This window comes from Ceratotherium simum, chromosome 33, assembly GCF_057802395.1.
Source record: "Ceratotherium simum simum isolate JZ-2026a chromosome 33, ASM5780239v1, whole genome shotgun sequence".
Lineage (NCBI taxonomy): Eukaryota > Metazoa > Chordata > Mammalia > Perissodactyla > Rhinocerotidae > Ceratotherium > Ceratotherium simum.
Genome location: NC_141932.1, coordinates 11,506,436 through 11,534,335, shown reverse-complemented (window position 1 = coordinate 11,534,335; position 27,900 = coordinate 11,506,436). Strand labels below are relative to the sequence as shown.

Here is a 27,900-nt window from a genome sequence, read left to right as displayed (position 1 = left end):
GTCCTGACTCTAGGGACACCTGGTTGGCCCTTCGCCCCCAGCCCTGGAGCCACCTCCCTCTGTTGGGCGTGGGTGGTGGCGCGGGGAAGGAAGTGAGCCACCGGGGTGGCTTCCGAGGTGCCAGGCTAAGCGCTTTCCATCATAGTCGCACGTGGTCCTCCCACTAACGCACAGAGGCAGGTACTGTCAGCGTCCCCATGACACAGATGTGGACACTGAGCGCTCGGAAGAATCCCTGGGAGGTCGCCCCGCCCCAAGCGGTGACGTCAGTGCCCCTCCTCCCACCCCCTCTTTCGAGTCATACCTGCGATCCCGGGGCATCTCCCCAGATGTCCTTCACCCCCACCGCGGCCTGTGTTCCGCCCTCTGCCTTGCTCCTCCTCCCCCCCCCCCACCCCGACTCTCCTCAACTCCCGGGGTTCTGTCACTAGCCACACAGCTCTCCTCATCTGACCCCGAGCTCCTGCCTAGGGCAGCCACCTGCTCCTGGGAGCCCCCCTCCCCAGTGTCCCCAGGCCCCTCTCACTGACTGTGTCACAAACTCTCCTCCCATGTTTCCCATCTCAGGGACAGCCCCACCATCCTCCTAGTCCTGTGGCTTGACCCCTGGGGCACCCCTCCCTCCCTTCATCCCCTACCGCCCAACGGTCCCCATCCCCGTCCTTCCCCGCCCTGCCTTTTTCTGCTCTGTTACCTCCTCTCTGTCCCCTTGGCCTGGGTGCAGCTCAGGCATCCTCCTCTGCCCCTGGACCCCCACCCCATCCTCTTCCCTGTCCTCTCACCCTCCAGTCTGTCCCCTCTTGTCCATCACTAGGTGGCCTCAGAGGGTCTCTCCACACTCAGAGGTGACCCCACCTCCTCTGCTCATTGCCTGTCCGTGGTGACTCCCCATCGCCCCTGGACAAGGTCCCCGCCCTCAGCCTGGCATTTGAAGCCCTTTTGGATCCCCCTGCTGGAACAAGCCTCATCTTGAACCCCCTCCCCCAGGGAGCGAGTCACTGTGGCCTGCCCACCCTGGGAGGGGGACCGGACTCCTGGTGCCTGAGGGAATGAACCCCCACGTGGTGCCGGCCCTCCTGTAATTTCCTCTCAACACAGCCCCATTCATTATGGGACCAGTCCAGGATGGTGTTTCAGGGTGCTGGCTCTGCAGTCAGAGGGTCTGGGCTCAGACCCCCGCTCCGCCACTTGCTAATTTGGGAGACCCTGGTAAGTGTCTTCCCTTCTTCGTGCTTCAGTTTCTCATCCACGAAATCGGATGATCAGAGGACCCCCTGATAGAGTTTTTCGAGGGGTATCTAAGAGTCAGTGCATGTAAGGAGCTAAGAGCACGTAGTGGACCATGACTGTTAATCTCACCCTGTTTTACACGTGAGCAGGCGGTGGAGGAGGAGGGGCCCCGGTTATTCAAGGTCACTCAGGCTGCAGAAGCTGTGGGTGAGGGGCATGTCCTGTTGCATGTTGGGTGCAGACATCACCTCTCTGGTTATCAAGTGCTCATCTGTGAAGTGATCTTAGGGTGGGGTAGGAGTGGAAAAGGGGTGGGATGGTCGATAGGGGTGGATGAGGTAATATGCATGGAGCAGGTGTGTAAATCATAAAATTAGGCTGGTGCTTGAAAGACCAGTTACTGCAGGACGTGATTCAGACATGGACTCCGGAGCCAGGTGGCCTGGGTTCGGATCCTGCCTCCAACACATAACACTGTGCATTCTTGGGCAAGTCACTTGGCCTCTCTGTGCCTCAGTTTCCTCATCTGTATCATGGGAATAATAATCGCTCTGCCTTGGAGAGTTTTGAGGTCTTCATGCCTGAAATCCGTGCCTGGCTCTTACTCAGTGCTGAGTAATCCTGAGCCATTATTATCAGTTTCCCCTGGGAATAGAATCCTGGGGAGAGGTGGTCGTAGGGTCATTCTCAGATGACACAGCCAGGCAGTGACAGATCCGGGACTTGAAGAAGCCGGGTCTCCTGATTTCTCAGGGGTGGCACCTTTCTCTGAAACCCCTTTATCAAGACAGATGGAGAAACAGAGGCTCAGGGAGAGGAAACGGATCTGTGAGGCCCCAGCGTGAGTGTGACATCCAGCAGGGAGGCGCCACGCGACGCAGAGCCTAGTCTTTCTCTGAGACTTTATTTCTTGGGCTGGGCTGTGGGGAGCGGAGGGAACGGAGCCTGAAAACCCGCCTCTTCTCTTCTTGTCCTGGGAGGGTCCCGCCGCCAGATGGCGCCAATGTGCGCTTGTCTGTAGGAGGTTTTCTCTGGGTCTGGGAGAGGAGGGTGCTGGGGGGCGCGGACCCCCGGTCCCGGGGAAGGAGGAGGGGGCTGGGGGCGCCGACCCCCGGTTGCAGGGGAAGGGGGGGGCTCCCGGATGCCCGCGTCTGGGGGAGGAGGTGGCTGGAGGAAGGACTTAGAATTCTGGAACTCTGAGGCCCGCCCAGCGGTGTAGTGGTCAACTTTGCGTGCTCCGCTTTGGCGGCCCTGGGTTTGCGGGTCTGGATCCCGGCCGGGAACCTACACACCACTCATCAAGCCATGCTGTGGCGGTGTCCCACAAACAAAATAGAGGACGATGGGCACAGACGTTAGCTTAGGGACAACCTTCCTCAAGCAAAAAGAGGAAGATTTGCAGTGGATTGCAGTGGATGTTGGCTCAGGGGCAATCTTCCTCACCCCTGCCAACCACCCCCAAAAAAGAATTGTTTAACTGACTGAGGAAGGTGGTGGATCTTGGTGGCCGCAGGGAGGGGAGGCTGGAGACTCCTTGGTCCTTAATTGGTCTGCAGGCATTTTGGATCCAATTAGTGAACTTGCACACGTTTGTGTAGAACTTTGGCATGTTGGGTTTCCCACAGGGGTGTTCTCCCATGGACTGAGGCCCCACAGGTATCACCCCACACCAGACCAGAGGGCTCCCAGCATCTCCCTGGGAGAGAGGGAGAGGGAGACCAAAACTCCAGTCAGGCAGAATGTCAAAGGTGGGGGGAAGAGAGAGAGCGAGAGAGAGAGAGAGAGAGAGAGAGAGAGAGATGGAGAAGAGGGATAGAGAGAGAAAACAGGACATAAGACAACAACAGGCGGGACAGGCCTTTCCCCCAAAACCCAGCCCCCACCCTCAAGAAGTCCCGTCTCAGAGCCTGGACCCTGCCTGCACACTCCATCGCTTCCTTCTCCTGCTGCTTCCCTGGTGCCGTTCCTCCTCTGTGTGCCTCTCCTCGCTCCTCCTCAAGTTTAATCTCTGCCGTTCCGAGCGTCCCACAGTGTCGGTCTCTCTCTCTCTGTTTCTCTATTTTACCTCTGGTTCCCTCTGTTTCTTTGTTTTCTTTACCCTTTTCCCTGCCTCTCTGTGTCTGATTTTCTCCCTCCCTCCATCTCTCTTATCTCAGTGTGGACGTCTCCCTCCTCGTTTTCCCCTGATGGCCCTTGTTCCTCTCCATCCTGCTCTCTCCATTTTGTTCTCCCTTTATGCCTCCAGCCTCACGTGTCCCTCTGCGATCCACATCTCCCCTTCCTCCTGCCCTCTCTCTCTGAATGGGGCCTGGATCTTGCTCTGTTTGGCCTCCCTGTGTCTCCATATTTCATCTCTCCCCATCCCTGTGTCCTGGTTCTCACTCTCTCCTTCTCTCTGCCCCACTCCTGTCTCCCTGTATGTACAGGTCTCCTCCTCTCTCCCCAAACCTGCCTTTCCCAGATGTGACATGCAGGGCCCCTGGCCTTTTGGCCTCTGCTAGACCAGGACATGCTGAGAGGCACAGCAATGAGCAGGTGGCTTTGCAGACCTCCTTGGTCACCTCCTGCACATTGCCACACTGCAGCACTGGGAGCTGGCCTGGGACACACCCCAAGGAGGGGAGAGAGTCAAGCACAGACAACAGCGAGACTCAAAGACAGGGCTCACTTTTCCTCCTCCAGCCCCAGCTGGAGATAAGGCAGGGGGTACCTGGGCTGGCGCACTGGGAGGTGATGCGGATGGAGCTGATGCAGTCTGACACGGCGGATGCTGCATTCAGCTTGAGTAGCATGAGGTTGCTGATGTTGGTGGAGTGGCTGTAGGCTGGTGTGGCGTGGAGAACATGGCCTCCATCACCTGGCTGCCCAGCTCTCGGTTGTGGTCAGGCTATGCAGACCCAGCCTGCTGGTGTAGGAGCTGAGGACGAGTGGGCAGGTCAGCTCCTCGGCAACCGCATCTGCGTCTCCATCCCCACCCCGAGCCCAGCTCCACCCTCAACCCCAAACTCATCTCCAGTTACATCTCCATCCTTTACCCCGAGGATGAAGACTCAGGGCTCACTGAAGACAGCTTGCCTGATCTTGCTCACTGCCTGAGAGACTGAGCTGGGATTCGGACCCAGAGCTGAAGGAGTCTCCATCGCAACACACTCCACCCTCTGCCCTACTCGCTGGGTCTTCTTGTCCAGGTTCAAATCATTCTCTTCATACGGAGTCTCCCTAGCTGGGTCACTTGCCCTCACCGGAGTAGAGATTTAACGTAATTCCACAGCCTAGCCTAGACCTTCCACAGAACAGCCACTCCAGGCCATGGCCCCATCCAGTTCTGCCCACGGAGCTGAGACCACGCCCCTTTTCAGTCCCGCCCATGGAGTAGAGGCCACGCCCCTGCCCAGTCCCGCCCACGGAGTAGAGGCCACGCCCCTTCCCAGTTCTGCCCACGGAGCTGAGACCACGCCCCTTTCCAGTCCCGCCCATGGAGTAGAGGCCACGCCCCTGCCCAGTCCCGCCCACGGAGTAGAGGCCACGCCCCTTCCCAGTTCTGCCCACGGAGCTGAGACCACGCCCCTTTCCAGTCCCGCCCATGGAGTAGAGGCCACGCCCCTGGCCCAGCCCTGTCCACGGAGCTGAGACCACGCCCCAGGTCCGCCCACGAGCCGAGGCCCCGCCCCCAGTCCTGGCTGCGCGCAGGTCACAGAGCGAAGCTTGTGGAGTGAGCTCAGGCTGGTAGAGCGCGGGGCTCCCTACTTGTAGCACTGCCCTGAAGTGACCACACGGGCAAGGTCAGTGCTGAGATTAGAATGACCGACTGGGGCAGGGGAAGGTACAATAGAGGGGGGACTAAGAGTCGGGAGCCTGTGAAGAAGGCTGGGGTGAGAACAGGTGGGAACAAAGCCACCTGTCAGTGGAGTTAGTGCAACAGAGAGGAGGGGACAGTCAGTGAGAGTCGGGGGGCAGGAGGGACCAGGCTTGGGGACTGATGGGTTGGGGGCGGGAAGAACGGGGGCGGCCCGGAGACTTAGGGGTGGAGGGGGTGGAGGAGGAGCGGGTTTGGCGGAAAACGCTGGGCTCAAGTAAGACGTGGTGAATGTGCAGGGCTGTGTGTGTGTGTATGTGTGTGTGGTGGGGGGTGTAGACGGCTCCTTGAAGTTGCTCAGCTGACGCTTAGCTCAAAGCTCAGGATCATCTTGAGTCCTCGCTGCCTCTCACTCCCACTTGCACTCGGTCAGCGAATCCCGTGGGCTCCCTTTAGAGGTGTCGGGAGTGGACCCCGTCTCCCCCTCCCTGCCACCACCCTGTCAACCCCGTCCTCACCCCCCTGGGCCCCCTGCCTCTCCTCCTCCTGCACTCTGACCCCACACGGACGCCAGAGGGACCTGTGACACCCAAGTCAGACCCTGTCCTGCTCCTGCTCAGCACCGCCCACAGCTGCCGGGTCACTCAGAGGAAGAGCAAAGTCCCCCCCACCCCCGTGGCCCCAGGGGATGCCCCGCAGGATGGGCCCCTCTCCTCCCTCTGCTGTCCCCTCCCCCTCTCCCCTGCTCACTGGGCTCTGTCCACACTCGTCTCGCTGGTCCTCACACACCAGGCCCACAACCCTTGGGGCCTCTGACCTGCTGTGCCCTCTGCCCTTCCCCAGACTGCACACGGCTCCCCCTCACCTGCCGCAGGTGTCTGCTCCACCTCACCTTCCGCAGGAGGTCTCCTCCCCCATCACACCGGCTACCTCCCTGGCTCTGCTCTCTCTCCTCCCATCCCAGAGCACCATCACCTCCTGACACGCACCATCTCTTCTGTGTCATGTTCACTGTTTCTGTCTGTCTCCTCTCGCCAGAAGCGGGGCTGTGTGAGGGGACTGTTCTGTCTGGTCACTTCTGTCTTCTTGAAGGGGGAGGACAGTGCTGGGCACACAGATGCTCAGGAACACCTGTTGCATGGAGGAAGGGGTGAAGGGTGATGTGGGGGAGTGAGATGCAGGTGGTGCCTGGATGGGGATGTGGGAAGGGGAAGGGGGCACCAGGGAGAGAGCTGAGGCACTGGTGGAGGGGGGCTACAGCTGGGAAGCAGTGGGACAGATGCCTGGTTAGCTCTGATGTTTCAGCCCAGAATCATGGTCACCTCCCTTCTCTTCCTTCAAGGCCTTTGGGTGAAAGCCTGTCTCACCATGCAGTATTTGCTGCCCTTCAAGAGCCCAACCCACACCATGAACTCTGTAGTCTTTTTAGTGTAGGCTGTGTCACACAGGTCACTGGACGTGAGTTTGAGGTCCATACACTGGAGATCATCTGGGTACGTGAATACGGGCCAGGAAAACAGAGACACCCACGTGTCCTCAGCCCTCCTCCCTCAGACCCTGGAGTGCAGGTCCCCGCCCTCCTCCCTTACACCCAGGGGTCTGGGGTCCAGGCTGCACTGTCTGGCCCCTGACATACACTTCTCTGGTCTGACACTGCCCCAGCAGGAGGCATAGCAGGTGCTCCCCAGGACGGGTTCCTGGGTGGGCAGGGCCAGGACCTTCAAGGCATTGGTTATCTGGGCGGGCTGTGCTAGGCGGAGCAGCATGAGGTCGTGGCTGTAGTCTTTTCCTGGAAGGCGGGTGTGGTTCTCCAGAAGGCTCAGGTTGAAGTCAGGGTGTGGGAAGCTGTGAGTGACCCAGAAGCACTGGACTGTGTCTTCATCCTCAAACAGGCTGTGGAGACCCAGCCAGATCTGATAATTGCTGGGAAGAGAGGGGGATGGAGGGAATGAGGAGGATAGAGGAGGGGGGAAGGGAGATGGGGCAGGGAGCCTGGGAGACGGTCCCAAAGAGACAAAGAGAAACAAGGAGAAAATGAGAGAGAGACAGAGAGAGAGAGAGAGACAGAGACAGAGAGAGACAGAGACAGAGACAGAGAGAGAAGGAAAGATTTAGAGTCATGGAGAAATAGAGACAGTGAGAAAAAAAAAAGGATGTGACAATATGAAAGGCAGACCCACAGACAAAGAGAAATGGAGTGAAAAAGAGAAAACTTAAAAAAATACAGGGAATGAGGAAGGCAGGTGAACAGTGAGCTAGAGAGAGCACGAAGGAGATGGGAGGAGGAAAACAGACGGCGAGAACTCCTCACAGGGAAGAAGCAGGAGAGAAAAGACAGAAGAGGCGGGAGAAGGAGAAAGAGACACAGTGAGCAGGGACGCAGGAAGTAGAAAGAGCGGAGGAGAAACAGAGGAGAGGAGGGGAGGGGGAGACAGAGTGTGAGGGGGAGAGGGAGGGAGGGCGGGCGGTGGGGCAGGAGGGAGGAGGGGTCCTGAGACCAGCTCAGCTGCAGCTGGGGCTGTGGGGCTGGTTCCCCAGCAGCCGTGTGGCCTGGTCCCCAGCCCAAGGTGGGCGTCCCCCTTCCCTCCTCAGAACCTCTCACCCTTGCTCCTTACTTCTCCTCCTCCTTCCTCCACTGCCCCCACCAGCGCCAGCTGAAACCAGCCCTCCCCTGTGTCCCCCTGGATGGACGACTGTCCTGGAGGGAGGGGCTGGGCAGTGTGAGAAGCCCCCCCAGACACACACACATGTTGGGGATGATCGCATCCTTTTCCCTGGCGGTCCCCCGCAGTCCCATCTTGGGGTTGACTGTGCTCAGCGGTGATGGAGAGAGGGAGTGAGGCAGAGACCAGAGACAGAGACGGGGCAGAGAGATGGAAAGTGAGACCTACAGAGACAGGGGTGACAGCTGAGAGACCCAGAGATGGACAGAGACAGGGAGAGACACGGAGACATGGAGACAGAGAGATAGTTACACGGGGAGACACAGAGAGAGACCAGGCAGCCATGGGAGGGCTTCCCTGGGGTCGTCCAGTCCCAGCCCTGCCTCTCTCCGTGGGACCTGGACCAGTCCCATCCTTCTCTTCCTCAGCCCCCAGCCTCCCCTGAGGTGATCCCAGGGGAATGGCCCTGACTGACCATTCCTGTGGGAGCACAGACGCCCCCCTCCCCAGACCCCCTGCTCCTGCTCACTTGGTCTTGCAGTGGGTGGCTGTGAGCACCCACTGGGGGTGCACCAGGACGCCCCCACACTGGAAGTTGCTGTCATGATACAGAGCCGCCTGCCAGGGTTGAGAATGCTTCTCACACTCCCAGCCTCCTGTGATCCGGGACTGGATGGGGGGCACAGCACCTGTGAGAGGGGTACTGAGTCAGGATGGGTGGAAGTTAGCAATGGGACTGGGGGCTGCGCTAGGAGAGGGAGCTGTGCTGTGGGGTTGGAGGGGCCCGGGGGCGGAGGACCAGGCTGGGGACATGGGCTGTGGGTGTTGGGAAGGACCTGGCACTCCTGAATTGTCCCTGGGATTGTGGGATAGTAGTTGTTCTGGGTGAGGTGATGTTATGCTGAGAGCAGAGCCGACCCCAGGGATCAGGGATCAGGGTAGGAGACAAGGCAGCGTCTGACGCAGCATGTGGTGTGGGAGTCGGGTGTTTGGGATGATTTGGGGTCTTGGACTGAGGGACAGGAGGTTGTGAATTCTGAGAGGAGAAAGAGATTCTAAAAACCAGGGATAAAGGCCCCAAGGGGGTGGCTCAGAGGCTGGGGGAGGAAGGATTTGGGAGGTTAAGGGGACCCCAGGCTGAGGGAACATTTAGGGCCTGGGTTGGGCCTTTCAGGTTCTGAAAAGGATGCAGATGTGGGGAATCAGGTCTGAGAGGCCACGAGGAGCATCTGAGCTGGGGAATCTGGGTGTGATTTAAGGTCCTGGATTGGGGCTGGGAGAGCAGGGGGAATTTGGGTTTCCAGGTCAAAGAGCGAATGAAAGGGTTAGGCTGGAAGGGATCCTGTGAGAGTTTGGGGTCCTGTGAACCAGGAATGGCATTCTCTGGGGTGAGGGGTCTCGGGGATACATTTGGGGTCAGGCTGGGGCAGGGCTGAGCGGGGGGGGGGTGAGTGACACTCAATGGGATAGGACGTGGATTGGGATTCTTGTGTTTGAAGGGGATGGGGGTCATGGAGTGAGGGTCCTGAAGGGATTCATGGTTCTTTTGGTGTGCTCCAAGGACAGGAATGGAGAAGAGAGGGACACGGGGGCCAAGCAGATGTGGAGTGGACTCAAGGCCCTGCTTGATTTGGAATCCTAGAATCACCTCTTGGGGTACACAAGGGAGGTCAGGGCAGAACAGCTGGGCTTGTAAAGTACTGGGGATCTTGGGGGTCCCAGAAAATCAGAGATGCTAAAGGAAGGGATTTGCATGGGAGAAGACCTGCAGTGGGGGAGTGATGGAAATTCTGCGAGAAAGGAGTTTCTGTTGGGGGGTCTGGGTATTTGTCTTGGAGGAGAAGACTGGAGAAGGTGCTGGATGGGGGTCTGGAGCAAAGATTCGGTGAGGGAGGGGGAATGTTCAGAACCCCCACAACAGGATGGGGAGCCCAGATGGAGTCACAGGTCAAGCAGTTTGGCTGGGAAGAAGCAAGAGAGGTTGGAGGAATTTGGGTGTCCTGGGAGCAGGACCAGCAGGCCAGAGGTAAGGTCTGGGGGACAGGACTGAGAGCTGGCAGCTAGATGCGGAATGTCACTGGGATATGGTGGGATGCATGGGCTCAGGCACCAGAGCATTGAGCTATAGAGAACCAGGGGGTAGAAGGGGATGACCAGGGTCCCAGGGACCAGTGTGATTGGGAGAAGTCCTTGGAAGAATGGGAGTCCTGAGAGAGAGACAGAGCTGGCCCGGGATTCGCCTCTTTGGTAAAGTGGCTGGGGGCAGGGAGTTGGCTGGGGAAGGGGAGAAGGTTCCTGGAAGCCCTGGGAGGGAGCAGGGACTAAGTGTGGGAATGAGGGCTGTGAGGAATTTGACAAAGGTGGAGGGGCTGGGGTAGGATTTTAGGGTGGAGCTGGAGAGACTGGGGAGATCCTGGTACCTGGGATGGACTGTGGGTTGGAGGGCTGTCTTGGAATGGACTATGGGTTGGGGGATGAAGCTTGAGTGCTGGGTGAGAGGGGAAGGTCTTATGCAGAGGTGATGGCCCGCTGCCCTTCCTGGATCCCCCCCACTGTCTCACCAGTCTCCACCAGGATAAGTCAAGGCACAGAACCAGGAACCACATGGTGACAGAGATGTCCAGGGGGAGGGAGGCGGTGAGGTTGGAGGTAGAGAGACTCCCTGGGGAGCCTTTTAAAGCTCTGGTTCCCCTAGGGCCCCACCCCTGCCCTGCTGGCACCCAGATGCTGGCCAAGGCCCTGCCCCTGCTGCCTGGGAGCTGAACAACTCCTCCCATACACAAGGCTGTTGAAGGGGAGGGGGAACAAGAACTTATTTCCTGTAGGTCTTCGATCACCCTGGATGCATTTTTTGGGGCCAAGGCCAGATAGCACCAGGCATGTGGTTCCTGGGGGCTTGATCTTGAGGACAAAGCTGGTAAGAAGTGCTGGGGAGATGGGGACAGAAATAGTGGGGTATCACTGACCCTGATACACAGCCTCATATACCTTAACCCCAAATGAAGTCTTAGCTCCCCAAGACCTAGTGAACCCTGAAATACCAGCAGTGGGGCTCTGAGACTCCCTGATCCCTCAAGACTCTGAGCCAATTGGAGAGCATTCCCACTCTCTGTGTCCCCTGAAATAGAAGACTTGGCTTTCAGAACTCCCTGATTCCTGCACTCCCAGCCTGAGAATCTAGTTCCTTTAATCTATTGATCCTCTGAAAAAAAACCCTTGGGGTCCCAAAGATCCATAATAATAGCACCCCCCCAGATCCAGAGGTCCAGGGGTGTCCCAGAGCAAGTTCCCTAGCATTCCAAAATCCAATGTCCTCCAAAACAGTGCTGGGGTCCCAACCACCCCACTCCTTATTCTGCAGATCTGCCCTCCCAGGTCAAGGGCATCCTCACTGCAAAATCTAAAGAGCGCTACTCCATAAATAAGATATTTAGGTCTCAGGAGCCAGGTTCCTGAACCTAAGATTCAAGTCGCCTTGAAAATCACATTTTGGGGTCTCAGAAGAGAATCAGGAACCACCCCTGCGTGGCCTCCATTGTTAACCTGATTAGGTTTTCTAGGTTTCCAACAAGTTGATTATCTCTGCTGTTCAGTAAAACCAGAAGAGGTCACATGGAGTCAGCCCAGCTGTGTGTCAAGAACTTGATAAAATCTTCCTTCTTTCCTAGATGAGAAAACACAGAAGATCCCGGGATAGAGAGTGAGATGGAAGTGGACACAGATAACCACAGTTTAAAACCTTAAGGACTAGGGTAGAAGGATATGCTCAGCCAGTGGCTGGATGTCTGACATCCCCTCACCCCATACCACAGGTTACCGGACTCAGCCTGTGGAGAGATGTGCCTCAGCTTGAGTGAGGACCTCCTTGATCCAGTGCCTTCACCCCCATCTTGTTCCCATCTACAACCACAAAACTCAATCCAGCTCAACCAACCCAATCCAAACCAACCCACAGAAGCCCAGCCAATTCAAACAAATACGACCCAACTTAACCCAGCCCAACCCAACCCAATTTAACCCCAATCAAACCAACCACACCATACACCCAAATCCAAGGCAATTCAACCCAATCCAATTTAGCGCAAACCAATCCAAACCCACGCACACAATCCCGATCCAACTCAACTCAACTCACCCAATTTAACCCAACCCAGCCCAACCACCCACATCTTCACCATTCAAAATCAAACCACACCCATGCCAATCCTCCCATCCAGTTCTATCAAACCCTAGATCTGTGTTTTCTGCATTCCAAACCAAACTTACCTCCATTCCCAATTCAACCCACACATATTTCTCTACCAAAAGCAAACCAAACCCATTCCCACTCCCAACCCTCACCGTGCCACCCCAAACCAACCACAACATTGTCAGTCCCTGACCCAACCCAAGCACTATCCTATCACCATCTCTAGTCCAGCCCCAACCCCACCCCCCATTTTCACTGCTTTTCCTGCTCTATCAACAAACTACCCTGGCATCTTCTCTAACCCAGTGCAACCCAAATCCAATCCCTTCCCAACTCTCAAACCAGCCTCTATCCCTCTTCTTGCTCTGATGGCCTCTCTGGGCCCTGACCTCACAGGAGTCTGAGCCTCCACCCTTTACTCCGGCACACACCATGGTGTTCATCAGGCGCCCTGGGTGGTCCTAGTTACTAGATGTGGATATAATGAGTCCTTCCACATCAGGACTTCAGGACATGGGACATCACCAGTCTCCTCTGTTCTCTCTCAGGAACCTAAGAGTTAGGGTCCCATACCCCTCTTCACATTGGGACTGGGCCTGTAACCTCTTCCTCTTTCAGAACCCAGGACTCTGGGCCCATTCCTGCCTCCAAACCAGCAGTCAGGACCCCAGCTCTGCCTCCTCCAAGACCCAGGCTTTCTGACCCCCAATCACGCCCCCACAGGACCTGCCTTCACACTGGGTCTGGCACTGGGCTGCAGACAGTACCCAGTGTGGGGGACGAGGGAAGCACCGCAGTATCAACACTTGAAGGGGACCACTTGCCGTGGCTGGGAGTGGGACGCACACTCCTTACCCTCCGGGAACTGTCAGTGTCCTGGGCCACTGGGAGAGGTGGTAGATGACCCCTGAGGACAGGGGCTTCTTCTTCAGCCCTTGCTCCTTCCCTGCACCCTGCCCTCCCTGCATATTCTTCATAGAGGCCTCCACCAGTCTCTGATTCTTATTTGTAATTCACTGCCCTCTTTAGCTTTTACAAGTGCCACCTGTTTTCTCCAGAACTTTCCTGTCTCACCCTATTTTCTACAGGACCTGTGACAGAGAGAGGAAGGGGAAAGGCAAAAAGTCCTCTGTGATTGGGGGGTGAGATATGAACCGTGCGTATGGGTTTAGACAGGTGGTCATTTGGAACCAGTCATCCCAGGTCACCAACCTGTCATAGACATCAAATGGGTGTGGCCACTCATATGTGACACACAGTTTTGGCCTCAGAGTCTGGACATCTCAGCCAAACTGAAGGACATGAATATAGCCAAACAAGGTTGTGGACATGCATACATGCACAACCAGACTTTCACGCTTAGGTGCTGATATACACAGCACTTTAAGCTAAATTCACTCACATGTACATGAGTTACAGCTTCAAGAATCACAGCATAGACGTTCATTTGTGAATATCAATATGAACTGTAAAGACATGGATGTGCGTGCACACACACAGTCACGGACAGATTTGGACATCAAAGCTTAGGCCTTAAGGTCTGTTTTGATCTGGACCGCTGTTTTACAGATGCTTTTCTAGGAAACAGTCTGCAAGATGGTCTCTCCGTCAGAGCAGGTTTGTTTATTGTCCAGGATAATAAAAATAATGTATCTTCCCAGATCATATCTGTTTACTGTCCTTGATAATAAATATAATGTCTTCACAACTGATTCACTGTTCACTGCTCAGGAGAGTAAACATAATACGTCCCTCCAGAGCAGTTCTGTTTTCCATCCAGGATAATAAAGATAATATCTCCCTCCAGGGCAAAGTTTGGACAAATTTGTCAGCAGCCCCCTTACAAAATTGAGGATTCCTAAGCTCAAGGTTCCCAGCAGGGGCACAAACCACTGTGCACCCAGCATCCACCAGGGACCCCTGATCATCCTGTAGGACTCGGGGGGCAAGGGGAACTGATGTGAACATGGAGCCTCATGTTGCCTGCTGTGCTGTGAGTAATAAATCCTTTGTCTCTCACCTAGGAGTATGCTGTGTTCTGCCAGTATCTTTAAATTGTGGCAGGCTAACTTAATTGTTTGCAAGTAAGAACATCTCAAACCCTTCTCTGTTCTCGTAAAACACATGGGCACTGAGGCTGCACCTGGCCAGCTGGAGTTGGAGGTGGGTGGGGGCCCCAGCTGGGTGCAGTGGGTAGATAGAGGACGGGAAGAGTAGAGGACACAGAGAGAGCCTGTGAGGATGGTGGCAGCATGGGGGAGGTTCTGAGGGAATCCCAATGATGAGGGTCAAGGGAGGGGGTTAATGAAAGTCCACCCCACCCTCTCCAGGGCAGGGGCATCAAGTCACAACTAATTTCTTTGCATTTGGTGATTGATCGTGGTGTCTGGATCCCCTGCACCCAGAATGACATTGACCTGATGGTCACCTCCTCTGAGCCACGGCCCCTTCCTCTGTCTAATAAGAAAGTAGTGCCCACCTCATAGGGATGTTTGAGGATGAAGTGAGTGTCTGTAAGCTCTGAGCACCATGCCTGGCACACACTAAGCACTCAGCAATGCCAGCACACCCTCACAGGGCACTACCCCGGGCCAGGGACGTACTAGTGCCTCACACACACGCCTTCACTGAATTCTCACAACAACCCTGTGAAGAAGGATGTTTAGTAGGGGGTAAGTCTTGCTCAAAGGGAGGTCTTGCCTTTGCCCTGGACTCCTGAGCAGTGATCTGCATGTCTTTGGGATGTTCTGCCTGAAAAGAGTGTATTTGTTTACCTGCAAGCCTTGAGCCATATTGGATAATCTAACAGTGTCATTTATAGTGGGGGTCAAAACAGCATGATTTCTGAGGGTCTGGGCCAAGGCACTAGAGTCCTGAAGCCCCAAATCAGGATGGACTTGTGGTTTGTCAGAATCCTGGGTTGGGACTGTCTTTACTCAGCTTGTGTGGTTTGCTGTGTCCAGCCAGGGAACAGGCATAGGCTGATGTGTATGTTGGGCAAGCTTGGAATTCCACAGGAGACTTCTCCAGTGGATTCAAGACCCTGCATGAACCCACAAACATCATGGGTTTGTGGGAGTTTCCCAGAGAAGGAGACTGAGAGTCATGGAGATAAACAGAGGATGGAGGAAGGCAGGGCAGGCCTTTCCTTCAAAAACTACCTTCCAAGGAAAGATTTCCTACAACCAATGTCCACCCCAGAGCCCTAGTCCCCAGTCTTTTCCACCATGACTTGGAAAATGTCAGAATAGGAAGCTCAGGGATTAGTCCCTCCACCAAAACAACCATTAAACTAGAAAAGATGATCAGAATCAACTATTTCAGAACTCTAAAATCTGATCAGACAGTTACAGCAACTAGGGACTGCTTGATGAAGGTAGAGGCTGCTGAAATTCAGTAAGAGAATATTGCATGTGAACTAGATACTACCCCCATTCCTCAGCCCTACCACAGCTCTAGGGATGGCATTCGTGTTCCTGGAGGGGCTAGCTAGTGCCAGGGTGAAACGTAAAGCATGCTCCTTAGGCTGCAGGGATTTCCCTGGTGATGGCTATAGGAAGACTCAAAGAGACATACCCTTTTTGAAAAATTGTGTATAATCCTTTTCATATGCTGCTGAATGAAGTTCGCTAGTATTTTTTTTGATAATTTTGCGTCTATATCTTGAGGAATATCTTATGGATTTAAGGAAATCTCTGGTAAGTCACTGGCTGACTTAGAGATAAATGGACCAAACTTCAGTGACCACACTCAACAAGGAATACAGAGTTTGGAAAATAATTTGGAAAAGTCCAATAAATTGGAAAACAAGTAAATGATTGTTGCCCTTAAGCAAAACTCAATAATCTCTAATGAGGGAAAGAATCTGATTTCCATCTTATCACATCATAATTCTCAAAATGCCCAGTTCTCAACAAAAATGTAGAATATCCACAAAGAAACAGGAAAGTATGGCCCATTCACAGAAAAAAATAATTGATGAAACCATCTTTGAGGAAGCCCAGACATTGGGATTACCAGACAAAGACATTAATTCAACTGTATTAAATATGCTCATTGAACTGAGAGAAACCATAGACAAAACACTAAGAGAAATCAGGAGACCATGTATGAACAAATAGCGAATGTAATAAAGAGATAGATATTATTAAAAAAAAAGGAGTCAAATAGAAATTCTGAAGATGAAAAGTACACTAGGTAGGTGCAATGAAAAATTCACTAAAGGGATTCAATGGAAGATTTGAACAGGCAAAGAAAGAATCCATGAACTTGAACATATGGAATTGAAATTATCCAGTCTGAGGAGCAAAAAGAAAAAAGCATGAAGAAAAATGAACAGAGCCAGAGGGATCTGTTGAGACACTACCAAGTGTACCAACATACACACCATGGGAGTCCCAGAAGGAGGAGAAAGCAGAAAGGGACAGAAAAAATATTTGAAGAAATAATGGCCAAACTTTGCAAATTGGTAAAAGACATGAATCTACACATCCAAGAAGCCCAATGACGTCCAAGCAAGATAAACTCAAACAGATTTACAAGACACATTTTAGTCAAATTGCTGAAAGCCAAAGCTAAAGAGAGAATCCTGTAAGTAGCAAGAGAGAAGACACTCATCACATACAAGATCCTCAATAAGATTAACAGCCTCTTTCTCATTAGGAACCATGGAGGCCAGAAGGCAGTCGGGTGACATATTTAAAGCCCTTAAAGAAAAAAGTCAATGAAGAATTCTATAGCTGGCAAAACTATTCTTCAAAAATGAAGGAGAAATTAAGACATTCCGAGGTAAACAAAAGCTGAGGGAGTTTATCACTGGTAGACCTACTCTACAAGAGAAGCTAAAGAGAGTCCTTTAGACTAAAATAAAAGTACCCTACTTTGACCAATATAATGTGGCCAGAAGTGACATTGTGCAGCTTCCAAAGATAGCCCTTAAGGGGCCCCTGTGGCTTCCATTTTCATCCTTTTGGATCCCTGAGCTGCATGTAAAAGAAGTTCAACTATCTGCTGGAGAGACATGTGATGAGAGGGAGGCTGAAAGACTATGAGCAGAAAGAGGACACAGCTTTCCAAATATCCCAGCTGAGGGGCCAGATATGTGAGTGAGGCCATCCAGAACCCTCCAGCTCAATGCTGCTTCCCGAACAACATCAGTCAACACCACGTGGCACAGATCAACCACCCCAGCTGAACCCTGCCCAGCCACCCCACCAAACTATGAACAAATGAAATGGCTTTGTTTTAGCCACTCAGTTCTGGGGTGCTTGTTACATAGCAACGGGTAAGTGAAGTGAAACCTTCATTACTATTTCAGTAAATTCCATTGTGATTTACTAATTATCTAGAGGTTACTTAGTTTGTTTTAATTGTTGAGACATAAAAGATTTTCAAAAAGCTCTTATTTTGTCATTCGGTGATGTTTAATTTTATGATGTTTTGGTGAAAGAACACAGTCTCCATGATGTTGGATCATGGGGAATTATTGAGGCTTTCTTTGTAGACTAGTACACATTCTATTTTTGTAAATCGTAATTGCTTTATATTTTGAGATCATATTATCAGGGGCACATATCTTCATTATTATTATAATATCTTACTGATACAATATTTTCTTTTACCAGGCATTGTTCTAGTGCTTGAGATACAGTGTAAAATACCTTTCCATGTCATTCTTTGACCATTAGGTGGTATTCACCTTCAAATGTTTTTAAGCATCAATAATAAAAACCAAATTTTGACCTACTATGATAGAAGAAAGACTGAATTATTTGTCTCTCTTCTAGAAAATGATACTACAAAACCATTTGATCATAGGAATTGGTAATCAAAGAGTATGAAGACAAAAAGTGTAGGGAAGAAACAACATAGAGACATTTTAGGCAATTAATTAATTAAAATATTATGCATTTTCCGGATTTTGTGATGATTTTGGTATTGTATACTCTTTTATTTTTATTTATTTATTTATTTATTTATTTATTTATTTATTTATTTATTTTTTTAGAAGTAAAAGACATTTTTTATTCCACATCCAACACTTGGAAATGACATGGCTACAACACACTGATGAAAAACCATGAGCATATGCTGTGAGGGTTATCGTCGTCATCTTATGAACACATATTTTTTTTTTTTTTTTGCATAAGTTCAGGAATGTTTTAACTGAAAAAAGAAGGTCCATTTAAATTGCACCCAACTTTAATTAAAAAGGCCTTAAAATAACATAACTTATGTTACTTTTTATTTATGATATTTTTATTTATTTATTTTTGTGTGTGTGAGGAAGATCAGACCTAAACTAACATCTGCCAATCTTCCTCTCTTTGCTGAGGAAGACTGGCCCTGGGCTAACATCCTTACCCATCTTTCTCCACTTTATATGGGAAGCCGCCACAGCACAGCTTGACAAGCCGTGCATCGGTGTGCGCCCGGGATCCGAACCGGCAAACCCCGGGCTGCCATAGCGGAGCATGCGCATTTAACCGCTTGTGCCACCAGGCCGGCCCCCTGTATACTCTTTTAAACATGTCATTTGTTATTACTCTTTTTCACGTTTAGATTTCTATTTATATTTCTTATTTCTTTTCTCATTAGAATAATCAGGTTCATATCTAAGTTTACACGAGTAATCTTGTATTCTATTTTTTTAGAAGCTGAATACTCCACACACCTGGTCGACCCCTGCCTCTGTCTCTGAGGGCCATCTCAGGCCCTCTCCTTCCCTCCCTCTTTCCCTCCTTTCCTGCCTCTCCCTTTCCCTCCCTTTCTCCTCCCCTCTCTCCTTACCCCTTCCTCTCCCTCTTCCTCTCTTCTCCTTTCTCTGGGCTCCTCTCTGTCTCTCTGTCTTTCTATGTCTGCTCCTCTTTCTTTCCTCTATCTTTCTCCCTCTGTCTGTCTCTCTCAGTCTACTTCGGTTAGATGCCCACTGAGTCTCCCTCTCTGTCTCTCTGTCCTTCTATCTCTGCCTCTGCCTCCCTTTCTCTGACTCTTCCTTTATCCATCTCTGGCTCTGATATCCCACCCACTTCTCCATCTCTTTGCAGATTGACAGACCTGCCTCACCTACTCGCTTCCCCAGGCCCTGGCACCAGCAGGAGAGGCTGACAAAGGACCCCAGGGTTTGGTGGTGATGAGGGGCCAGGACCAGAGATTCTGCTAGTTTTCACAGTGAGTGAGAGAGGCCTGGGGACACTGGGGAGGGGTGTTCCCAGGAGCAGGTGGCCGCCCTAGGCAGGAGCTCGGGGTCAGATGAGGAGAGCTGCGTGGCTGGTGATGGAACCCCGGGAGTTGATGAAAGACTTGGGGGAGGAGGAGGAGCAAGGCAGAAGGTGGAACTCAGGCCGCTGTGGAGGTAAAGGACATCTGGGGATATGCCCCGGGATCGCAGGTATGATTCGAAAGAGGGGGCGGGAGGAGGGGCGCTGACGTCACTGTATGGGGGCAGGGCGCCCTCCCATGGATCCCCCAAGCGCTCAGTGTCCCCATCTATGTCTTGGGGACGCCGACAGTACCTGCCTCTGTGCGTTAGTGGGAGGACCACGTGCGACTATGATGGAAAGCGCTTAGCCTGGCACCTCGGAAGCCACCCCGGTGGCTCACTTCCTTCCCCTCGCCACCACCCACGCCCAACAGAGGGAGGTGGCTCCAGGGCTGGGGGCGAAGGGCCAACCAGGTGTCCCCAGAGTCAGGACACTGATTTCCTCTTGCCCTTTGTGTAGCCTTTCCCTGTGATGCCCTTCTCTTGGCCTCAGTTTCCTCCATATTAGGGAGAAAGCCATAATAACCACCTGAAGATAAATGAGGATAAATGTCCAGAGGATAAATGAGATCATGTAAACAGCGACTGCTCAGCTGAAGCTGTGGCCTACTGTGACTTTGAGTACAAATTTGAGGCGAGATGAAGGAACAAAGGAGTTCTAGAATAGCTCTCAGCCCGGGAATCCAGACTGCCTCAAGGTCTGGGGGTTCCAGAACATCTGGAGATCTAGGGGTCTAGGGTGTCTGGAGATCTGAGGTTCTAGACTATTGTTACATCTTGGGTTCTAGAGTGTCTGAGGACCTAGACTTCCAGAATGTCTTAGGGCCTGAGATTCTAGAAGGTCTGGTATTCTACAGATTTTGAGGGTCTGTGGTTCTAGAATGACTGGAACCCTAGGGTTCTGGAATAACGGAGGGTCTGTGGTTCTGGAATGTCTGAAAAACATCTGGCATTTACAGGCCATCATTCTCCCATATTATCTATGGGGAAATCAGGGTCCAGGGACCCCTGGGCACTGGGCAATGATCTCCTAAACAGCCTCTTCCCATAAAGGTGATGCCTTTCCAGACACAGGGAGGGACCATACTTATAATAGGACTCATCCTTCACTGGGTGTTCTGAGGTCAATTCCTACTGCTCTCTGTGTCCCCTCACTAGTTAAACAAGCCAAGATAGACTCTACATAATTGTTCAGGGCCCTCTATGGTCTTGAGATACTGGAAGACAACTTCAAATTCCCAAAGCCTTGGGTCATCTTACTGATGATATCCAGCCTCAAAAAGCAGAATCCATATTTCAAGCCTCAGAACCCAGAATCAAGACTGCAGGATCCAGAATAAAGGCTCCAGTCTCCCAGTCTCTAAATTCATACTCTAGAGTCAAGGGTCTAGGAATCTCAGAATCGTGGAAGCAAGGCCCATGTCTCCTTGCCCAGCCTCTTAAATGCACAATGCATATTTGAAACTCCAGATTTCACAATCCAAAGTCAACCCATGAAACCTCAGAATCAAGACCCAGACTCTAGAATCCAAGCCCCAAAACTCAAAATCCAAAATCTACCATTCATATCCCAGGCCCCAGGCTTCACACAGCAGGTGTGAAGGTTTCTGACCTCGAGTCCCGGATTCCAAACACCAGACTTCAGAATCCTAGTCTGGACTCTAGATGTGAAGGCCCAGGATCTAGAATCCAAGCCTGAGACTTGTCATTCGAAGGCCAAACTCCAGGATCCAGATTCCAAAACAAAACTTCAGAACTCACACTCCAAAATCCACATTCTAGACTTCAGGTCATGAATGCCCAACTCTAGACCCCGAAACTGAGAATCCAGAATTGGGGTTCAGAATCAAAGATCCAGAACCAGAGATCTGGATCCAGAATCCAGAACCAGAGATTAAGATCTAGAATCCATGATCCAGAATCTAGAATTGGGTGGTCCAGAATCCAAGACCCAAAATTGGGAGTCTAGATCCAAAATCCACTGTCCAAAATCCAGAATCAGAGATTCAAAAAACTAGAATCCAGAATTGAGTGTTCAGAATCCAGAATAGGGGATCTAGATCTAGGTCCAGAATCCAAGATCCAGAACCCTACTCCAGACACAAGAAGCATGACTCTAGAACCCAGTTTTGACATTCCAGACCCCAAATTCCAGATTATAGGGTGGAGACACAGAAAAGACCCAACCTGAGCATTCCTGGGGATCTGTGCTGTGGGACCCAGAAGAGATACCTGTAAGGTATCGGCGCCTCTCAGAAGAGGTGGGGGCTGAGCCTCAGAGGGCACATATGAATTTGGAAGGGGGAGGGAGGAAGGACTTTAATTCATTCCCAAAGCTTGCCAAGGACAGGACCCTGCAGCTGGCAGTGCTGGGGATCCAGAGTCCACCCACGCAGAGCCTGCCCTCAGGGAGTTCCCAGTCTGCTGCGGGAGGCAGACATCACTGACAGGGGGAGGTCAGAAAAAGCCTCAAGGAGGAAGTGGACTTTGAAGGGAGTGGCATACCTGGGAGGAAGAACGGCCTGAGCAAAGGCACAGAGGCATGAAATTGCAGGAAGGAAAATGGAAGCATCGGCTGTGTCTAGAACAGCAAGGTCACGAGAGACCTGGCCAGAGGGGCTGGAAGGGGAGAGGTCACTCCCGTCCACAAAAGTGAGGCTGGGGGCTGCGACCTTGGACCTTATACTGGGAGTGCTGGAGATCCATGATGGCTGTGAGCAGGAAGGGAACATGGCCAACTCTGGGTGTAGAAAGACCCTGCAGGGCCACATAGGGGGACAGGCTGGGGGGTGGGGACATGAGTGGAGGGACAGATTGGTGGGGGGGACCCATGAGGCCAGATAGGAGCCTGGGATAGCGTCTGGGGAGAGAATGTATCCTGAGCCAGGCTTTGGGGATGGAGAGAGATCCAGGGGACAAGTGGGATGGTGCTGGGGTCTGACGGGCTGGGGGTCTGTCCTGGAGCCTGGAGGAACAGCAGATCCTTCAGAGATGGGCAACCTGGGAGGAAGAGCAAGTCATGGGTGCAGAATAAGGATGTTGAAGACAGGTTTCTTAAGCAGCAGGTGGAATGAGTTTGTGTCTAGAGGTATCCAGGTGGGGACAGGAGGGTCCAGCCTCACCCTGGTTCATTCTCTCCCCTCCCCAGACTTCAGTAGAGCCCTGGTCCCTCCTCCACAATGTGGCTTCTCCTCACCTTCTCCTTCCTGCTGATGTCTGCAGGTGAGCGGGGCCAGGTCAGGTCCGGGGCTGTGGGAGTGCGGTGCCACCTTACTCCTCCATCCCGAGCATATGTGGGCCCTGCAATCTGCCAGCCCCTCTCTGACCTGGAGACCATGTGATGATCCCTCCCTCACTCCCGCCTCCACCTCATCCCTGAGTTCTTACCCCACCCCAAGAGCTGTCAGGGGCCTGGGGCTGCTCTGGAGTCCCCACAACAATGAACACAGCCCTGGGGCGACACAGACCTGAGTTTGAGTTCTGGGGCTGCCCCTTCCTTGCTGTGTGACCTTGAGGAAACTACTTCCCCTCTCTGGGCTTCAAATGCCTTCTCTAGAAGATGGCACCTACCTGCGACAATAATGATGAAGTTTCAACAGCGTAATGTGGGTAAAGCTCATAATAAGCATTAAACAAGCATTGAGAGGCCAAGAACACAGACTCTCGGTTCGAATCCCACCTCTGCCACTTTCTAGTTCCCCACCGTCTCTGTGACTCAGCTTGTCCAATTGTACCATGGACACTAACAATAGACGTGTGGGCACTAGAAGGTGTGTGGCCCGGGGTGGTGCCCTGTAAGGGTGTGTTAGCATTGCCGGGCACTTAGTATATACCAGGCACAGGGCCCAGCACTAGGATGCTCATCTAATCCTCTGTGGGTGGGCTCTACTGGCCTCAATTGACAGGCGAGGGGGCTGCGGCTCAGAGAGGGAAAGCCACTAGGTCAAGGTGACCTTGAGTGGCAGGAGAACTCTAGACCTGGTGTTCAGCCACCTCCTGTGGAGAAATTAATTGTAACCTGATGCCTGTACCCTGGAGAAGTCGAGGATGGATTTTCATTGACCCCACCACATCACCCTCGTCCCTGGGGCACCTCATCCCCCGCCACTTGCTGCCAGCCTCCCCTCAGGTCCTCTCCGTACCGTCTCCTCCCTGCCTCCTGCCTGCCCGCTGCGCCCAGCTAGGGCCTCCCCTCGTCCGGCTTGGACTGGCTGAGTGCAGCCTCGGTGCCCAGCTGTTCAGCCCATACTCTCTTTGCGTTCTTTGCAGGACGCCCCACCCTTTTCTTGTTAAGCCCCTCGTCCAACAAATCCGCCTTCCAGTTCCTCACCCTGGAAGGCAGACTGTGGGCATTTGGTCTGTCTGTGCAAATCCTGGCCCAATGTGGGTGTCTGTGTGCCTGGCTGTGACCTTGAGGGGACATATCCACATTGCCCAGTGTAGGGGATCGTAGTCTTGTGACCTTGAAACATCTCTGTTTATGTCCCTGTGCGTGGTGCAGTTCTGTGTGTGTGGGTGTGTGGTGAGTGGGCAAGGCCCTGTGTGTCCACATTCTTCCCACCTTTGTGAACCAGGTCCCCAGACACCAAACCCCATGAGTGACCTTGGAATCAAGTGACGGACTTAGCGGCTGATCTAGAAATGGATAAACATGTCCTGTCCTAGCTACCTGTGTCTCTAGTTGTGTGTCTTTGATCTTGAATGCCCAGCCCTGTGTCCAGGTGTCGCCCTGGGGTCTGATCTAGTGGGTCCACATCTGAGTGTTGGCCTCTGGGTCGGTGTCTATAAGTTTGAATCTCCACAAAGAGGCTTAGTGATGAATCACAGTTTTGATCTTGGCTATCTTCATCCAGGTCTGCAGGTATGTCTGGCTTACTTTGGCCGTATTTGAGTCCACAACCTGAACACCCACATGTATGTATGCATAAATAAATGTCTCCTTTGTTTAAAATAACTCATATTTATTAGGCAGTTACAATGTGCCAGGCACCACATCCACACATACACACACACCTATTTAATTCTTACAACAATCCCATTTTACCGATGAGGAAACAGAAGCACAGAGAGGTCCAATATTTTGCTCAAAGTCTCACAGATAATATGTTTGGGCTCAGGGGACTTTATCACTCCAGATTTAACCACTATATGATAGACTCATATGTGTGAACGAGTCTCTGGGGGCCTGAATGCATATCGGTGTCTCTCCCCACGTACCCTTATTAAGGACCCAACCTTAGTACCCTTATTAAGGACCCCACCTTATGTGTTCAGACCCCATGGGCAAGTGTGCGCATCTGGACCTAGTATATGCAGACCCACACGGTAAATTTAGGTCTGAACTTCTACGTCCAAATATGAGTCTGTGAATGTGTTTTTGTGTGTGTGCACGCCCGTCTTAACTGTCCGTATTCACACCCACATATGCACGTCTGTGCTATGATTCTTGAAGCTGCAACCCATGTGCGCGCAAGCGGGTTTCTGCTTAAAGCGTTTCCCTATCAGTTCCTAAGTTTGGAAGGCTGGTTGTGGCTGTATGTTTGCCCACGACCTTGTGCGGCCGCATCTGTGTCCTTGTATGACACATTGCATTTGGCTGAGATGTCCAGACTCTGCAGCCAAGACTGTGTGTCATTCATACTGAATGGCCACATCCATTTGATGTCTGTGACAGCTCAGTGAACTTGAATGGCTGGTTCCAAGTGACCACCTGTCTGGACCTGTATCCATTGTCCCTGCCTCCACTCCCTATCACAGAGGACTTCTTGCCCTCTCGTCCTCTCAATTCCTCTCTCTCCCAGAGTCCTGCAGCGAATGGGGTCGGGGGGCGAGGGCAGGGGGACGGTTCTGGAGAAAACAAGCAGCAGTTGTAAAAGCTAGAGAGAAGGCAGTGCTTAAAAATCAACACCAGGGACGTCTTAAGGGAAGACACGGGTGAAAAATATGTAGTGAGGGCAGGGTGCAAGGAGGGCGTAGGGTATGAGGAAAAGGACTCTGTCCTCAGGCACCAGCCTCTGGCCCCTCTCCCAGCCTCGCAGGACGGCAGTGACAAGATACCGAGAGGTGAGGCGTGTGCACCCCACTCCCAGCCGTGGCAAGTGGCCCTCTTCGAGCGTGGACGTTTTAACTGCGGTGCTTCCCTCATCTCCCCAGGCTGGGTGCTGTCTGCAGCCCACTGCCAAACCCGGTATGAAGGCAGGGCTCAAGGTCCCGAGGGGGCATGGTGGAGAGGGTCTAAGGGGGTCTTGGGATCTGAGGATCTTGGATTCGGAGAAAGAAAGAGCTGAAGCCAGGGTGTGAGTTCAAAGTGTGTGCATGACTCTGGACACCTTGGTCCCCGAGGGGCAGGGGCTGACACTATTGGCTTCAGGGCCTTGAGGAGAGGGCAACGGGATACCCAGATTCCCAAAGGGGCAGGGGACCCCAGGCAGCCTGCTCTTCGACTTTCCTATCTACTCCTCACTCCACTTGCGGGTAATCACTCGCCCGCACAGCTCCATGCGAGTGCGGCTGGGCGAGCACAATCTGCGCAAGCGCGAGGGCCCAGAGCAACTACGGGCTGTTTCGCGCTTCATCCCACATCCGGGTTACGTAGCGCGCGGCCGTCTCCATGACGTAATGTTGCTGCGACTGAGCCGGCCCGCGCTCCTCTCCCCGGAAGTGCGCCTCGTGGCACTGCCCACGCGCTGCCCCCAAGCTGGAGAGGCCTGTGTGGTGTCCGGCTGGGGCCTGGTGTCTGGCAGCGAGTCTAGGACCACGGGGAGCCCAGAGTCACAAGGGGCGTGAAAGGATGGAGCTGGATGTCGGGCCACCGGGGGCCCTATTCTCCAGGGCTCTTGGGCGGAGGGGACAAGGGCCTGAAAATTGATGGATGCGCTGTCCTCCCCAGTGAGTCTCCCAGATAAGTTGCATTGTGCCAACATCAGCATTATCTCGGCCGCGTCTTGTAGCAAGGACTACCCGGGGTGCCTGATGGACACCATGGTGTGTGCAGGCGTGGAGAGCGGAGGCACGAACTCCTGTGAGGTCAGAGCCGCGGGAGGGGAGAGGGTTGGCAGTGGGGATGGGTCGGGTCTTGCTTGCTTTGGGCCAGAGGAGATGCCCGGGATAGGTGTGGGGCTGGAGAAGGAAGCGCAGTTAGAATAGGAGTGAGGTTGGAGTTGGGGTTAGAGATGGTGATGGGGTTGGGTTGGGTTTGGGGTGGACGATGTGGTGGTTGGTTTGGGATGGCACAGGCTGGAGTTGAGAATGGGAACGGGTTTGGTTTGATGTTGGATGGGAAATATGTCAGGGTTGAATTGGGGATGGGGGTAAATTCTGTTTGGGATGCGGCAAACATGACGATTGGGGTTGGGTTGTATTGGAAGTGAAGGTGGGCATGGGTGTGGTTTAACTTTAAATGGGAAGATGTGGTTGGGTTGAGTTTTAGTTGTTTCTCTGCCCATTGTTAATTGTGCTGTTTAGGCAATATGCTATCTGACTCCCACTAGATAACTTCTCCTTACAGCCTGGGTCACCATGGTAATGGATGTTTGGGCTGTTTTTCAGGAATTAGAGCCCCTTGTCCACTTCAGGCCGGTTGAGACCACCAACCCATCAACTGAGCCCGAGCAGATGTCTGATAAGCGACCTTTTGACGTCAAGAGGCTAAAAACTCAATGCTCGGGTCATACGAATGCTGCCGTTTTGTGAACATGTGTCTTATGAAGAGGCATGAAGTCTGACTACTCTTGCACAGCTCATCAATTACCTCACCTCCAATCACCTATCTCCACATTTCAGACCACCTTGCCCCCTTCCCCATAAATATCCCTGAGTCCCTATTTTCAGGGAGGCGGATTTGAGTTTTCTTCTCCTGTTTCCTCACTTGGCTGCCTTGTGATTAAACCCTCTCCTGCTGGAATCCCGTCGTCTTGGTGATTGGCTTTCTGGTCGGCAGGCAAAACGAACCTGGTTCGGTAACACCCATGAAACCAATTCCCTACGTTTACTACCCTCTGAAGCATCTGGAATGATTTCTTTTCCTAGCTGGGTACTGACTTGACACTACATGGAGCCTTGAGAATGAAGCCAATTCAAGTAGCCAAGAAACAGACAGTAGTGTCTGATGCTATCACTTGGACTCCTGACTTCAGCAATGCCTGAAGGCCTTCCTACCCCAACCCTTTTTCACTTAGGCAAGCCCATAACTTCCTTCACTCAAGCTGGTTCAAGTTAGAGTTTCTGTCATTTGGATGGGTGGGTGGATGGCTGGATGAATGGACAGATGGTTGGACAGATGGATGGATGGGTGGACGGATGGATGGAAGGTCAACAGACACGTGATAAAGCAAATATAATAAAATGTGAATGGTGGAGTCTAGGTAGCCAATATATTGATGTTGGTTGTAAATTTCTTTTAACTTTGCTACATGTTTGAAAATGTTCATACTCAAAGTGTTGGAGGCAAATCAGATGTGTGTCTGGGTGAGTTGCAGTGGCTGAGTTATTCTCCATCTTAATTGCCACCACCTTAGCCCCAAGCTGCTATCCTCTCTCCCCTGGACATTCATTCATTCATTCATTCAACAAACGCTTGTTGCGCACCACTCTGTGCCAGGCACTGTCCTAGGTTCCCAGACTGCAGCAATGAACAAGTCAATGCGTGTCCGTCTCCTGTAGAAAGGGAGAAAGACAATAAGCACGTATGTGTTTCGTATTTGCACGGGGGCATTACACGCCATGAAGGTGAATAAACCGGGATAAGAGGACAGAGTGCTTG

The 27,900-nt window shown here is 52.5% G+C and overlaps 1 protein-coding gene across 5 annotated transcripts; it reads left to right on the top strand.

Moving 5' to 3' along the window:
- Nucleotides 1-4,938: 4,938 nt before the first annotated feature.
- On the top strand, nt 4,939-27,042 carry LOC101394347 (kallikrein-15-like). 5 transcript variants are annotated; one of them, XM_087421297.1, is made up of 6 exons: nt 4,939-5,012; nt 18,925-19,048; nt 22,288-22,361; nt 25,170-25,326; nt 25,634-26,165; nt 26,688-27,042. In XM_087421297.1, the coding sequence occupies exons 3-5, from the start codon at nt 22,319-22,321 to the stop codon at nt 25,923-25,925; spliced, it is 492 nt and encodes a 163-aa protein (XP_087277423.1). In that variant the 5' UTR covers nt 4,939-5,012; nt 18,925-19,048; nt 22,288-22,318; the 3' UTR covers nt 25,926-26,165; nt 26,688-27,042. The 5 variants fall into 5 exon arrangements, with proteins under 5 accessions (XP_087277423.1, XP_087277426.1, XP_087277422.1 ...); XM_087421300.1 differs by lacking the exon at nt 4,939-5,012 and adding an exon at nt 17,071-17,162 and having other exon boundaries at nt 25,634-26,027; XM_087421296.1 differs by lacking the exon at nt 4,939-5,012 and adding an exon at nt 17,071-17,162.
- The last annotated feature ends 858 nt before the right edge of the window (nt 27,043-27,900 follow it).

Bases quoted from the DNA above. Each gene is read 5' to 3' on its own strand.
- LOC101394347 (XM_087421297.1), top strand. From the start codon at position 22,319: ATGTGGCTTCTCCTCACCTTCTCCTTCCTGCTGATGTCTGCAG. The intron at 22,362-25,169 runs GTGAGCGGGGCC...CCCCTCTCCCAG, and splicing joins CTTCCTGCTGATGTCTGCAG to CCTCGCAGGACGGCAGTGAC. The intron at 25,327-25,633 runs GTATGAAGGCAG...TCGCCCGCACAG, and splicing joins GCAGCCCACTGCCAAACCCG to CTCCATGCGAGTGCGGCTGG.